Genomic DNA, 16079 nt, shown 5'->3' with positions numbered 1-16079 from the left:
GAGCCAGGTTCAAAATCTCTTATGAGCCCAAAAGGTTGGGAAAACTTGGGAAGAAAGCTTTCCAAGGAAAGGCTAACTAGCATATTATTCTAAGAGTGCTGCCTGCTAGGCTAAATATGAAAGACTGCTCAATGCAAGTGTGTCCCACAGCCAAAGAGAGATGCCACACTTGGGCAGCACCATGTGAAAACAAGCACATGTCCAAGCTAAAATGGGAGGGGCACAGGGCTGACACCACCACTTTAAAACCTGTTTCAGGGACTGCTAAAACATACATGGTTGCTGGAAAGAAAAGTCACAATGGAAAACAAAAAGATGTAAATTTCAAAGGTTAATGTATGTATGTATGTATGTATGTATGGCCAAACTTCGCGAACGAAGATTTGGGAAGGGCTGTCCCCACGTGCCCTTCCAGCCTGCGCAGTGGATTTTAGGTGAGGCTCAGCGTGCGCAGAACTGGCCCCACCGTTTAAGTCCTGAGGTTCATCTGCCACGGCCGAGCGAGCTTGGACGGTGCCAGTGAAGTCCTCAGGACTAGAACCCACAGCACCCGGCATTTCCCAGGAGGTCTCCCATCCAAGTACTAATCCGGGGCTGACCCTGCTTAGCTTCCGAGATCTGACGGGATCGGATGTCAGGGAGGCATTTAGTCTCTATAAGCATAAGACCCATTCTGCAAATCTTTCCCAGGTAGAAGAAATTCCATTAGTATTTTCTATCTGGCAGGTTTGTAAGGTCTGCAAGGGATGAGTATTTATTTCTAAAGAATTATAGTCACTTTTGCCACCGATCTGATGACCTAGTTTGTTTTAGAGGCTGCAGGTTTTACTTTGCAGCCATACAGGAGTCCATCAGCTTCACCTCCAGAGCTCAGTCAGCAGATATTGAAAGAAATCAGAATTTGCAGTTTTGGACAGGATCACTTGCTTGTACTTGCTGAAGTACAAGCACAGAGCAAAAACTGAGTATGAAGCAGTGACTGACATGCCAGTTATTATCTAATCTGTATACTTCACTTTGTTTTTTGCTTTCTGAATAGATTCACTTCCATATGTTAACACTATGTTTGTTGGTTTTATTTTTTACAGCGTTTTGAGAAATAAACTGCCTTTTGAAGATTTTGATGGAGATAAATTTAGTACTTTCCCAGTAAGCAAAGCCTTTCCTTTGGTACAGTAATCTCTTGATAATGAGGATGTCTATGGGATTCCTCCTATTTTCTGCAAAGCCTTATCCATTCCTGTGAAAATAGGTATAGGAATAAAGTGAATGGAGGGGTTTGTTACCATAAAATGTGGGGCTTTTTCCTGGATGAAAAAGCAATCTTTCATTTATGCCACCTGGGGAGATGCAGACATAAAGCTGTGCTCCCTGTAGAAGCAAATTGCTCTGCTGCTGAGTGGTTTGTTTACTGAATTAATAAGAGGTGAAGCAAAGCCATAGTAAAAATAAATAAATAAAATGCCAACTTATCTTATTTCTGCACCAAAGTGTGCAAGGTATCATTTATTAAAGCTTAGGAAAGAGACTCTGAAATACAACCTGTTTACTGGGTTTTATTCCTACACCTTGAGTTAGATTCTCATTTTAGATATTTTAAATTAAAAGTGCAAAAGTAATAATGACTGCCCTATCTTGTGCTTCTCTTGGCCTTTAGACATTGAGGGGCTATCACTGGCGAGGCAGAGACTGCAATGACAAAAACACCACTGTGTACCCTGGCAGACGGTAAAGCTTTTAATTATTTTAAAGGCTTGCTAATAATTGTGGTTTCTTGAAGAATGAGCTCCAGAATTTATTTTAGCCATGCTCTAAGATGGCATATCATTACTTATTGCTTTATTTCACTGTGATGGAGAAAAGAGGGGATGATCCAAATCAGAGGTGGGGCATATTTGCAGAGTTGGTGCACAGGTTTCTTTCCTTTCTCTGAACTGACTGCAGCCAAAATTGGACAGAGCAAAGGTGGGGAGGGAACCATGCTGCTGAGGGTTATCCTACTTGAGCCTTACCCCACTTGAGCTAATGCAGGCTGTGCCTGTTTTAGAGAGCAGCAGGGTGGGTGTGCAAAACATTGGTGCTCATGGCTGGCTGCTGATCTCCAGCATCCAATCCTTGTGATATGTTGATGGAAATGTAGAGCTAAATATGTGTCCTTCTAAGTGAGTACCTTCTGGGTGAATATCTTCCAGCTGCCTGAGCATGGACTACTTCCATGCAGTCCTGGAACAGAGAACACAGCCAGTCCTGTCAGTGTGGCCTCACTCCCTTGCTTTTGCTATTTTACCTTTTCAGAAATAGAGCTCTCCGCTACCATGGGTTTGCTGAGAATTTGTTAACCAGGACTGGTTATAAAGTGTAGGCATTAACCATCTTGTGACTACATAAACTGAGATTAAGGATATGTGCCATCAGCCTGGACTGCACACTTGCATTAGAGGAAATGGACTTAGAGAATCCTGGATAGATGGATAATCAGGGACTGAGTAGATGGAGTTTTCCTGTAAAAGAGGCCTGAACTAATCATATTGTGTCATGGGCCAGAGCAAATCCTCATGACCCTCCACTGAATTTGGAGAGGGGTTCGGTGGATTTCAGTGAACACTTAAAAAGGCCAACTTTTCCAACACCCCCATTCACTTCAGCATATACAGTCTGAAAGATAAGTTTCATTCAGCAACTTCTACTATTAACTTTAATATTGCATTTTACTAGGAAAAATTGCCTCTCTTGGATTCAAAGAAGAAAAACCCCCACCCTTCCATGCAGAAAGGAATTCCTAATTGCTTCTTAGTGAAAAGTGGCACTAAGGATCTGATTTCATCAAAAGACCCCTTTACTTTATTTTCTCTTTATTTTACTTTATTTTCTCTTTATCCTTTTGTAACTGTTTTAGTCCTGATAACTGGGATGCGAAAAGTGACTCTAACTGCAATGGCATATGGGTAAGTAAATGAAGTTGCACCTTCTTGATTGCTGCTTCTCTTTTTTCCTCATTTTGAATTAGTCTGCAAATGTTTCTTTTTTATTTATTCTGGTTCATTAACTGATTTGGATTACTCCTATTTATTTACTGTCTTTGATATTCCAAATAATAGAACTATTAATTAAAATCTAAGCAAACAGGAGAAGTAGTTAAAAGTGAAGTTTGTTTATTGATGCTTATGACTATTTAAATTATAGCTATTATAATTAATTTAAATGTGCATATACTTATTAAAATAATATAATGTAAAGCATCGTTATTATGATGCAGTGCTTCCTGCAGGCAAATATTAAAGAAGAACTAAATTCTCACCCTCTGTTTTGCACTGCCATTCATCAGATGCTACACAGATAATATCATCTTCCCCTTCTCTCCTCCAACAGGGTGTGGATCCAAAAGATGGACTTCCCTATGAGGAGAAATTCTGCAAAGGTATGTCTTCAGAGTCAATACCAGAAAAATGTGCCTTTTGTGTTCATTTTATAAGTATTTTAATATTTTCACAGTCATTGACAAGGCAGGGAAAAGATAACCAGCTTTACAATGTCATGAGAAAGGCAAAATGGCAAAATTATTGAGGTTTTTAATCTTGAGGGTGAGCAAAGATGAATGTGAAAACCACTAGCTGCTGCTAATCTCCTGTTAGAAATCAGTTTGAAGTTGAATACAAAGATCAGGAACAGCAGCAGAGGTCACCTCTGCATCTTCTGTGGTTCCTGAAGCCTAACCCAGAGAACAGCCTTGGGACTTAGGGGAGCAGTTTAACATCTACATTTGTCCATGTGTGACTCATTGGCATAAATACATGCTGATCCTTTTCCAGAGAAGGTCTTAAAGGGATGCAGTGATGGCATCAGCTGATCTCCCAAAGGGGTGAAGTGATGGCATCAGCTGATCTCCCAAAGGGGTGCAGTGGTGGCATCAGCTGATCTCCCAAAGGGATGCAGTGATGGCATCAGCTGATCTCCCAAAGGGGTGCACTGGTGGCATCAGCTGATCTCCCAAAGGGGTGCACTGGTGGCATCAGCTGATGTCCCTGACTGCAAGGTGGGTGGGTGCCTGTGTGGACACTGTGCACAAATAACAGCCACACAAAACAGCCCTGACTGCAGCTGCCACTCATCTCACCTTACTATTTAAATTAATATCCTGGGAATGAACCATTGCCTGGCAAGACTTCTCAACATTTTTAGATGAAAAGCAATCTAAAATTGCTAAGTGACATTAATGATAAACCAGACAGATTGTTCTAGCAGAAATACTCATATGAGTAGCACATCCACCACACAGCTCTGTAATAAGGAGCTTTGAGCAATTTTCTGAGTAATCCGATTTCCCTAAATGTTTAAGTACTTTTTAATGCGTATTCTATGGATAGTAAAAATAAACATTGGCTGCGCAGCAGAACCTCTGCTGAAATAACATACAATTTGAATACAGCTAGGATTTTTTCTGATTAGCAAGACATCTCCCTGTTTTTCATGCCCAGTCCCCAGTTGTTTCTCTAGGGTCGATGGCAAATGCCTACTAGACAATTTTTACTGCAGATGGAGAGAAAATCCTTTCCCAGGGTCTGAACATTTAAGCCCCATAAAGAGGGGTGTAGCAGTCACCCTGTGACTCCATCAGCTGCCAATGCTGTTCCTCTTTAAGCTTTGCTCTCCATGCTCCATTTCAGTTTGCTGCTTCTGCTCATGTGACTAATGAAATGCATCAATTAGGTGCAGACTCGAAAGGGGTCGTGCTGTTGGGAGACTCGGCTGGTGCTCACTTCCACATCCCTCCTGAGTGGATGACCGTCACACAGATGTCAGCGGTGAGGAATCACATTCAGGTTGCCAAAACCACTATGCTGCTGGTTGCCATTTACTTTCTTCCTTGTGCTGCAGGTTGCCAATGGGAAACAAGTGCAAAATGCTTCATTGCACTGAAATTTATAGTTATGTTTCACGTGTATCAGTCTCCTCCCACATCTGCTCTTTTGAAGATAAACACAGCACTGTGCTACTGCTGCTCCTCTGACATCTGTGCAATTGGGTCAGGCAAGAGTTTGGCTGCAGTGGCCCAGTGCTGTGGCAGAGACACAAACCAGGACATCTGGCTTTCCATGCACATGCCTGCGACTTGAGGAGACCTGCGCTGTCTGTGGGATCAGTCCTGCCATTAGCAGGCTTGTTGGTATGGCTCCTTGCTGTGCAAGGTTGCAGAAGTGACCCTGCTGACAGTCTGGGAACTTCTGTTTTAGTCATCTGGCTATGAAATTCCATGCCCTGGGTTGTTGTCCCTCATCTATGGCATATGTGAAATAGATTTGGTAACTCCAGTTTTTAGGCTTTGAGGCTTGTTGAACAAATACATCAGCAGGTGTTTGAGGGTCATCCAGGGATTTATAATAGACTTGTCCTTAAGGGAAGAGTTTCTGTGACCGTCAAAGATTGCTACCACACTGATGTTTATCTCTGGGTGGTATCCCATCATATCCCATTTTCAAACAACAAAATGCAGCTGTCTGTGAATTATGTTGAGCTTGGGCTGTTGCAGTTCACTGTCATGTAATGAAATATTTGGGAAGAAAATATCATTCCAGCAAACTGCAGTCGTGGGGTGGAGATAAATGTGCAGGTATGCTTCTGACCTTCACTGTTGTTTTCTATCCTGAAATCTTGTCGCTCCTCTCTAGTGCCTTGTCCTTCTCTGCTCAAGAGCCTTTTTCACAGGGCTGAGCAGATAGATCATCATTGCCCACCTTTCCTGGTGAAACCCTGCTACTCCTCTGTTGGCCTTTGTAGAAGGATGTGAACATTTTCTGAAGAATAATTCTTATTCCAAAATGTTGGTAGTCACAGTGCTGTGGGAGGTCTGAGAGTTACGTGTATTTTTCCACTTTTGCTCTCAGTGCTGATTTAAATGTTGCAGATTAACAGTTGTTTTTCTTTGTTAAATGCTTATGAGTAGTGATTAGATGAATGACACTGATGACAGAGCTGATGAGGAACATAATAAATTAACACTAATGATAATTAAGATTATCTCATCTAATAAAGATGATAATAATACTGGTGGTGATGATGGTTCTAGCAGTAATGCTGGTGGCAGAGCCATGTAGGCAAGCACAGTTTTAGACTCTGTCAGCATTTTATTATCGCTGTAATGAAGATTTACAAATCATTTTTCCCACTTGAAGCTTGGTCCACTAGCTGGATGGGTCAAGGCCTGGTAAAGCATGACAAGGTAGAAGCTTCAAGGTTGGGAGCTAGAGTGCAGATTACAAAGTGAGTTTTGGTGGCTCCTTGTTACTGTCTGATGGGTGTAGAACAACTTAGATGGGAAGAGAAGTGGTGCTCTCTGTGTAAGGCCCAATGAACACATGCTTTTCCTTCTGACCAGAGTGTGGGGAAAGTCAAGGACTGCTTGGAAAGGGAGAAGTGGGCTACTTTTCTTTGCAGAAGGGGTGCCTCCATGTTAGAACTGATGCCTTGCACTGCAGCAAGAAGGGCAAAGAGAGATGTGTTCCCTCATTGGCCTTTTGTAGTCACTCCCGTGATGGCATGTAAAATAAAAGGAATTGGAGGAATTGGAATTGGAGAAGCTAAATACAATATATGAGTAGAGTATAAAAGAAGCCTGGATTTCACATGCAGACCCCATGCCACCTCAAGCCAGTTCCAGAAAGGGATGGATTAAAATACCACTTACTGGAACTCGCAGAGGAAGGTAAAAGAGGATAGTATAGATAAACCTGTGTACCTTCAGATGCTGGGTACCCTGAGCTGGGCAGTGTGAGACAGACCTCTGACAGGGGCACAGCATAATATTTGCAAGTTTACCTACCAATCTGACAAAAACACAGCAGTTAAATATTATGCAGAGACATAGATAGCTCAGTCATATTAAAAAAACTATTATCTGTGATTAAACTCTAGCAAAGGTAAAATGTTATTCAATTTGAAGTTCACCTTGAATAGGAAGGTTGTCACTTGATCACAAAAGTGATAGCAAAAATATTTCTGAGCTGATTCAGACTTTTCTTGCTTGTCCTTTCTGTCTTGCTTTCTCTGGGTAGAATGTCAATAGCAGCAATTCAACTGCCTTGGGGTTGTGAAGGTGCAATACTGTTGTCTCTTGATGTGTTGTATTAAATGCCACTGGCAAATATCCCTCGTTTGTAGGTTTAATTAACAAATTAATGGACTTCAGTGCTTATTCAGTGCAAGGCTTTCCTCAAGGAGATTTTCTAACCACATCCAGAAATGGTTTTCTGACCAGACACAGTGCAGAGAGTCTATGTACTAATCTCGCAGAAAACATCTTTAATCTGGGATGACAGCAAGAATTTGAAGTTAGGGCTTGGAGAGAAAGGAAAAGGCATTAGCTTCGTGTATCTGTGGTTCCCCTGTGCTGTCAAACTCAAGACACTTTGCTTTGATTCTGCGAAAATTTCTTTAATAAGACACATAAAAATATTAGTTTACCAAATGATTTTATCTACAGTCAATATTAGAGTCAGTTCAAAGCTTTAATTTCCATTTCAATGGAATCTCAAACCTCTATGAGATTCCAAATAGGACTTCCTTGCCCCTGTCCTGTCCAGGTTTTTTATCATGTGTAGGGGGAAAAGGTTGTGTGCCTGTTAATTCAGATTTATTCAACGTAGTATTTTAATACTTTAATGTTTTTCTATACTTTTACACATCCATTTAATATGCTTCATATATTTCACATATTTCTTATTTATATTTATCCTTTTACACATTTACATATGCAATTGTAAAGTAAAATTTACACTTGATAACAATGTTGTGAACCCACCTGTTAATCAACACCACACCAGTGGCAGCTGTTAGTTCGTGTTTTAAAACTAATTAGGTGCAGAAAAAATTCTTCAGGAAAGATGCTGAAAATGTCATCAAGAGGCTCTGCAGAATGGTTGTTTTCTCTGATTATGCTGCACATAGTCTACCATGCAAAGGAGAGGTTTGATGAGTAAGGGAAGAAAAAGAATGAGGAATTTCCTCACTGAAGCAGGCTCAGGATGTTGTTTGGGTAGCTGGATGGTGATCACCCAGGATTGATGAGTATTTGGGCTTTGGAATTCATATGTTTGTGCCATTGACTTGAAGATCATTGTTGGGAAGATGTTATGTGCTGGATTCTGGACTTCCTGATCTAATTAGGAACACATTGCCCCCTTAGCAGTGGCCTTGCAGGGTAATAACCTGCAGTGTAACCCAGGACAAGGGGACATGCTTTAGTTACATGCCCCATGTCATGGAATGCGTCAAGTTGTATCATTCACTTTTCCCATATCAAGTCCTCTAGTGACTTCTGGTCTTTATTTTCTTTAACCTGACCAAATATGGAGACCTGAATCATATTTCTGTACCCACACTGAAGGGTGGTTTGAGGGGCAAAATCCTGCAAGGACCTGAGCACCACCAGCGTGCCCACAGTGATGCAGCCCCAGGCACCCACTTGGTCTGTCACCAAGCTTGAGGCACATACTATATCAGTGGGGAGTCATGTCTTCCACTGTTATTTCCAAAGCCTTTACCTAGGACTCAGGCACAAATACAGTTATCATCCCTCCCAGAGAATGTTCTTCCCACAAAGAACATATGGAGACATTGCTTGTTGTGAAAAATATCCATTACAAGGTGGGCACATCTTTGAAACTTGTAGGCATGTTATTTTTCCAGTTAAACAAACAATCAAAAAACACCAAACAAACAAACAAAAAACCAACAAAAAACCCCCACCCTTCCCTGTGTAGCACTAGGGGGAGTCACACATACCTTAGAGGAAGAGAATTATACAGCTGTAAGAAGGGGATGAGTCAACTTTATTTCAGCTTTTTGCTTGTCTATAGCTTCTGGGTTTGCCAGACTTTTCTTTTAAAAGATTCAACAAGAATTGAGCTGAATGTTCATTCCTCTGACCTGAAAATTCAGACATTAAAAATGAGGTTGCACTTTATGAGGTTTAGTAAAGCAGAAGAAATACTGATGAGGTTTTTTTGGAGGTGGATGGGTTTTGTGGAAAGCTAATGTTGAAAACACTGGTGTGTCTAGCAATGGATATTGTGCTCCTGCTGCTCTGTCCATCTGCTTACAATTGACTTCCAAATAGCTACTAAATGCAGCATTTTTCTGGTATATATCTGGAATAGAAGCAACTTTTGTTTATCATTTTAGAGACAATTTTATATTGAGATAAAAGCACTATATATTTATAAATGTGCTGGAAATAATACCCTTTCTAGAAAGATGCATTTTAAAACTGTGGGATCTCTATTTCATGCTGAATAAAGGGAAAATAAACCTGCATTTATCCATAGTCCAGTAAATATCTATTTGCTTGCAAACTCAGGGGGTTCTTGGACTTCATTAAAGTAAATGTTTCATACTATTTATTTCGTCTTAGTAGAATTCATAATTTCTTAAAATGTGAATTCAGAATGTCCTGAACCCTTAACCCTTATCCCACTAACTTCCCTTTTTATTTTTCGTTGCACCAATGTAAAAAACAGGATCTTGATGTGTGAAATTCTTATTAAAAGCATTCTCTAGCTTCCCTCTAAATGCAGTGAAATGAAGGCAAGTTTGTATTGTGATGACTAAGTTGCTGCATTTTGTGGGAAATAAGGTAATAGTTTTGCTAATCTTAAACCTCTGACCCTTGCAGCTTTACAGATAGAAATGCTATTAATGCTTTTTTAAAAGATATATTTTTTTGTTTCTCAAGAGCTCTAAGGTTTTCTTATGTGTATATTTAGAATAAAAAAGTTGTCTGTGGTAGTTACTACTATCATGAGGATTTGAACACTATTGAAGTCATTATAAAATGAAATACCTAATTTTCCTTGAAGTTAAGGGATATTTCAATGATTTCAGGATTTTCAGGACTAATATTTCTAAAGGTTTGTGGAAGTGTTAGGTTTCCAGTGTCCTTTTGTGTTCTAACTTTGAAAATCTCTTGCCATAGCAACACTGAACCTTCTTCCATTTAATCACAGCTTGGCATGTGTGCATTTAGCATCAGCCATGGCTTTGGCTGCCCCGAATTTCAAGGCAGGACACATCTAGGAGGTGAGGACATCCATTGAAATGAGACCCATCAAGAGCATTCAAGGCTTTAAAGCTAAAATATGGCATTTGAAGCTAGACTGGAATAACTTTCTCCTGATTGTCTGCTAAAATCTGATGCGTAGGCTGAAGTAGGTTTCTCAGCCAGAATAGTCTAGAGAATGGTATTTAAACAAGGCTGTGCTCAAAAGAGTTTTATGCTAAAGGTCAACATAGTGTCACCTCCAGAGTGGGACACATTTGCATCTAAGACGAAGAGAAACACAGTCTGTCAGGCCGTACTTTCCAAACTACACTGCTGTAGAGTTTAAGGTCTAGAATTCTTCTGAAATTTCCATTAACAACTCATCTTCACCCTTTGGACCTGAAATATCTTCAAAAGTCTGGCCCTAAGTGCTTTGTTGGAACAGCATCAATGCTAAATGTATGTACAGTTTTCAAATGCAACTATAATTTTGAGCTCAAATGTTCCTTTCCAAACCAATTTGCAACTCAATTAGGTTTTGGCTAATTCATATTTGAACTAAGTTTGCAGGGGAAAAAAACCCAGGCAATTAAAGATTATTGGGAATTGTCCAATGAAGATGTTGTTTTGGAGTACCAACAGGAAATGAGAGAATTGGTCATAGAAGGATTTGTTTTAAAAATATTTAATATTCTTTATCTCTTTTTATACTCTCATATGCTGTGACTTATAAGAGAGATCATTTCTGCAGGTTTTTTTCTATGCTAAGTGACTTTTTCTGTTGCCTTTAACGCAAAGCTATGAGGAGGGAAATATTGCAAATGGCTAAGCCATACAGTATCCCTCTGCTTCTGCTCATAGCTGTGCCCTTGGATTAAGTGCTTGTTTGCACAGAAAACTGATATATTTGAAGAAGGAAGATTTGAAATTCCCTCCGGCCCTAAAAACTAAGAATTGTTTTATATACATGTATATGCACATATACACAAAGACACATATGTACGTGAGAGAGAAGGAGAGAACAAACTGAAAGATAATTAAGACAGGCCCATTTTCACCTTGGTAACTAATGCAGATCTACTGTAAGTAGGTCAAATGGGCTGTTACATGCTTTAAACTGGCATCTGCTGTGCATTAGACTGCTCAGAGCTTGGCTTCAGGATTTGTTCCCCCACAACCCCCCTTTACTCGGCTTTCCTCCTCTTACGGTCAAAACCCATAGGCACAGACTCAACCCATTTACTCAAGTACAGCTCCCATTCACCTAATCTATTATTTTCTGGGAATGAGAACTCGATGGGGACCACAAGATTTAGCTCTTCTGTGGCTGCTCAGTTACCTCTGACCCTCCAGGATAAAGAATTATCCACCTGCTTGTTGTTTATAGCAGTGAGGACTTAAGGAAACCCCACAATTGCTTGGAGAGAAAATGAAGTTAATAAATTATATTGATTAAACCAGCCTGTAAGTTCTCTGATTTTATGTTTTGACCTTCTTTTGGTTATTACCTTTTTCATCAGCAGTTTTTCCCATATGAGCACACTGGATTTATACATTTGTCTTTGCAAGCAATCCCAGACTAGGAGACACTGGAAATTTACTCCATGATCTCATCCTTCTTAGGTGGCAAAATTTATCAAGGGTATTTTTCTAACCTTTCATGATTTTGGAGTTGGTCAGAAATCAAATTGGAAAGGAACAGGACACTCTGTTTTGGATGTGCAACATGGCTTGCATCTGTAGAGGCTTTCACAGAGGCTGTCGCTTTAAAAGAGCACTGGAGACTAATATGGGCAAAAGCAGAGAGAAGTAAAGGATGCATGTATCTCTCAGGAAGGTTATGTCAGACAATGTATTTTTCTCCCTGGTCTCTTCCATGCTGAGGGGCCTTTCTGACTCTCTTGCTTTAGTGCTATCCCCAAAATCTGCAGTGAGGACCAGGCAGAGGTTTTTAGGGGACTGGATGCTTGCAGCTCATCCTGCTGGAGATGACAGGGGAGCTTTGAGTAAATTTGACATTTTACCTCTGCCATATGCTCTGGGAACATTACACTGTCATCTCTTCTTGAGTCCAAGGTTGATCCACCTTTGGACAGAATGGATGCTGTAGCAAAGAGCTGCTGCCTTGATGGTCTGCACCTGCAGTACATGCTCCACATTAGGAAGAGTTTTGGATTCTTCCAGACTTAAAGGGTGCCAGGAGTTGCAATTCAGATATCTCTCCTGCTTTTCTTTCCTCCATCTCTTGATATGCCTGTCTTACAAGAGTCAACTTTCTAAGCATATGGGTACATAATTACCGCTACTGGCTGTACTTACAATTGCTGCTGTCTGGCTAAAGCTCCAGCTAAGAAGTGTTCAGATTTGCTAAAAGGATTTTTTTGTCTGTGAGGGTCAAACTGTGTTGACTTAAAATATTTCTGTTTCAGAAATCATTTGCTAATCTCCCAATGGCTTTCAGTGATGAGCTTGACTGGCCTCAGTTCTCAGAGATCACTGGATTTCTGAACTCCACCATTGGGTAAGCCAGCAGACAGGGAGGGTGGCCAAGTCATAGCAAGAAAAAACCCCACAAAACAATGCTTTAAAGGAAAGATAAAAATGCTATCCAGCTCTGCTTCTGCTCTTTCTAAAATCAAGATTGACACTGGACTTAGGGGTTTTAAAAAATCTTTTATGTATATAAGCGGGTGTTCCTGAAATTCAGAGTAGGTTTTAGAACTGTTCAGATTGAAATCTAGGAGATAAACCCCAAAGAAATAGAAAATAAGCTTGTTTTTTACAGAATTCTGGGAAAAGGAAAAGAGTAGCATTGCCGAAACTAATAAAAATGAGCATTTCCCTTTTCTTATTTTTTTTTTCTTTCCCTCTTCCTCATGTTTCCTTTTCGCTGCTGAAACAGTGGAATAAGTGGTGACCCCAGGGTTATTTCATGGTGTTTCCTTTTTGGGGGAAAGTTTTCTCCTGCCCTTCCACATTGTTTTTTAACACATTTAGAGTGAAATAGTAAAAGAAGAATTTGGAAGAGTCTGTGACCTAATTTGCTGTGTTAGTTTGGCTCATGTGGATGAGGAAGGATGTAAGAATAGAAATCTCTGCCAGAAGGGAAGAAAAATAAAGCCCAAACACAAAACATCTTGAATTGCCTATAGTTTTAACTGTGAAATTTAAAACAAACAAAAAAAATCTTAATTTTATTAATCACCAATTGGGCCAGCATTAAGAGGCCTTTGAGTCCTGACAGAACTGTAGGATACAATCATTAACAGTGCCTGGTTAGACCTGAGTTTCAGACAATTTTTGTTTTATATGTCTAAGATAGGTCAGGAATACTGTTGAATGCCAAACCACGCATGAGTCAAGCCTAAAAAGGCTCTCTACCAACAGAATAAAATGTTGGCAGAATTATATTCTTTTTCAGGAAAAATATCTGTTGCACCATACAGTTTTTGCTTCCTTTTTCTCCTTGTGAAAGATCCAGGCTCCCAACCTCAGCTACATTCACACAGTGTCTGCTTTAAGAGGGTTTATTACTTGACAAGCCAACAAGGAACATCCGTGCAGGCTCCTCTATCAGACCAATAGCAAAACTGACCTTTAAAAATCTATTACAAGCTCCAGGCACTCAATACAAAGCATTTGTCTGGGCTCCAAAGAATCTGAAGTTCACAAGTGATCAGACCTTAGCACTGCCCCTGAACTTGCCACTGACAAGACTTGGTCCAGTGTTCAGCTTTTAATCTCTTTCACTCCTAAAAGAAATAAAACCCAAATAATTTTTTGGGACTTCAAGGTATCTTGAAGAGCAGCAGCTCAAAATCCCACAGCACAGTAAGTGTGGTGAAGACTGGCTGGCAATGTGCAGTGGGAGAATCCCAATTACTTTGAACCCTCCCAAGCAGAGATACAAACTGGTGCAGTCCATGCCCATCTTTGCCACTCCCTGATAGGCGAGCAGCGACTTCACTTTTTAACTAATAGCCTCTGAGTGAGAAGGTGTTTTTCCTTCTCTTCCTCTGCCTGCCTGCTGTGCAGAAAACCAAAGAGGTCAAGCATTTCTTGTGTAGCCCATTGAATGGTGACTGGCTGATTTACCACATTTTTCTACACAGGTTGTTTCTTTTTATTCCTAGTTTAAAACTCATCATTTTCCTCTGTATCTTTGTATTTATCCAAGTTTATTGTTCTTAAGCCATGATATTTAAGTTATCTGATTCTTATGGTTTCTCAGTTCAAACACAAAATGAGTAGCCCATATAGAGATGACCATGTGCTTGTGACTAGATGCTTGGTCTTCTCATCAACCTTTGGGCTGTTATCCTTTTCATTTGCTTTTTGAATTTTCTGAATAGTGCAAAGGAGAGAACTAATCACAATCAAGCATAACCTGTTTTCAGATTAATCTGTCCAAGATTTATGGTGTTGAGAAATTATTTCCCTGCCAATATTTCCTCTCTTTTACTTACTCTTCCATAACAACCAATCAAAAAGTCAATTTCTGAACAATCAACAGGATTGTTTTGATAAATGATGTATAACAAGAAGGTTTTTAAACACATTCTCTGAAAGACTAGGATAAAAGCATTGTTGCTGGATGGAACGATGTCAAAGAAACTCTCCATTGATTTATAGTTTCTAAGAAGATATCTTGGCTTTATTTTAGGCGACTCTGTTCAAGATTGAAAAGATTTATGACCACAAAAAGAGAGATATGGTAAAATAGAAGTATATACATAACTGGGGTACTGAGTTGTTCAGAGACAAGAGCATGCTTCATTTTTAATACCAACTGTATTTTCATCAATATTATATGAGCTTAACAGTTTGCATTTTCTCAATTTATTTCAGAGGCTGGACAGACTCTCTGTATCTACGTTTGCGCAAGAGAAATCGCTGCAATCACAGAGACTTACAGAATATTTCCCAAAATGGTATGTTAACTTTTTTCGTTTTCGGTCTGTTTATTTTCCTTTAACATTGCATGTGCTGATACTTGATGCTTCATTACTGAACATCTTTCAGAAACAAAGAGAAACCCCTTGCATGTATTTCTTATGGAAAAAGTAGAGAACAGCACCTACTTAACTCAGCACCTTTTCTTCTGGCTCCAGAGGCTGTGGTATGGTCCACACTTGCTTGCACCCCTCTGCTCTGTACTCCTGCAGAGAATGCTGGAAGACCCTTATGCTGCACCCCACGGTAGCCCAGGGGACTTGCAGGATGGCCACACCGGCCAGCAGAGTGGGCACAGAACAGTCATCAGTGTCATAGCAAGGTGTCTGTGACATCCCGAGACATTCTTTGGAGACAAACAAGCAGAGATCCTCCTGCAAAACTGGAGAGGTCAATGGCACTTCTCTTATCTACTCTTAGAACAGATGTTAAATAAGTAATCAAGGACACAAAAAAATTTAACACTGATGAGACAAAGGCGGGAAAAATCTCTGTTATATTTTAATCAATGATTTTGTGAGGTGGGCATAACACCTTATTTCTACATTCCCATATATATGTATGCATATAAATATGCAGAAGACCTGATCTACCTAGAACTGAGGAAAGTGTTTTGCATAGTATCTCAGTGTGCAGTGAAGAAGAGTAAGATTAATACAAGAAATGAGATGGGTAGAGAAACAGATAAGCAGGGAAGAGCAGCAGGTTTGAGAGAGATTCTGTGTCCCTTGTGCATCACTCCTGAGGCTAATGCAGCTTAACATTTGGAGTGGTGACCTTAGAGCAAAGACCAGGGTGCACACTTGACAGCTTCTGTGAATGATGCAAAATTGCAAAGTATTTACCATCCTAGAGCAGGACTCATCCTTACACAGGAATAATTTAGATGAGCTTGGGAACAGCAGTGACAGAAATTGCAGTATATACAACTGCACGAAATATGGATGACAGAACACATGGTGAGCTTTGGCTGTAAATTAGTGGCTCATCAACCAGAGGTGGTGGAGGGACAGAGGCACTGAAGTCCAAACGGAAATTCCAAGAAACCCTCAGGAGTGCAGGATCAACTGGAAAGAGACTAAGGAGGTTGCAA

General features: G+C 40.2%; 1 protein-coding gene across 4 annotated transcripts in view; it reads left to right on the top strand.

The window, feature by feature from the left end:
- AOAH (acyloxyacyl hydrolase) overlaps window positions 1-16079 on the top strand; it is a 79620-nt gene that overhangs the window by 37961 nt on the left and 25580 nt on the right. For all 4 annotated transcript variants that reach the window (XM_071561413.1, XM_071561416.1, XM_071561414.1 and 1 more), the window contains 7 exons: window positions 1089-1149; window positions 1658-1728; window positions 2897-2945; window positions 3370-3418; window positions 4708-4802; window positions 12463-12554; window positions 14882-14964. In XM_071561413.1, coding sequence (XP_071417514.1) covers window positions 1089-1149; window positions 1658-1728; window positions 2897-2945; window positions 3370-3418; window positions 4708-4802; window positions 12463-12554; window positions 14882-14964 — 500 coding nt within the window. The remainder of the gene's footprint in view (window positions 1-1088; window positions 1150-1657; window positions 1729-2896; window positions 2946-3369; window positions 3419-4707; window positions 4803-12462; window positions 12555-14881; window positions 14965-16079) is intronic.

This window comes from Pithys albifrons, chromosome 7, assembly GCF_047495875.1.
Source record: "Pithys albifrons albifrons isolate INPA30051 chromosome 7, PitAlb_v1, whole genome shotgun sequence".
Lineage (NCBI taxonomy): Eukaryota > Metazoa > Chordata > Aves > Passeriformes > Thamnophilidae > Pithys > Pithys albifrons.
The sequence above is the reverse complement of the archived record's forward strand: the minus strand, read 5'-3'. Positions and strand labels throughout refer to the sequence as shown.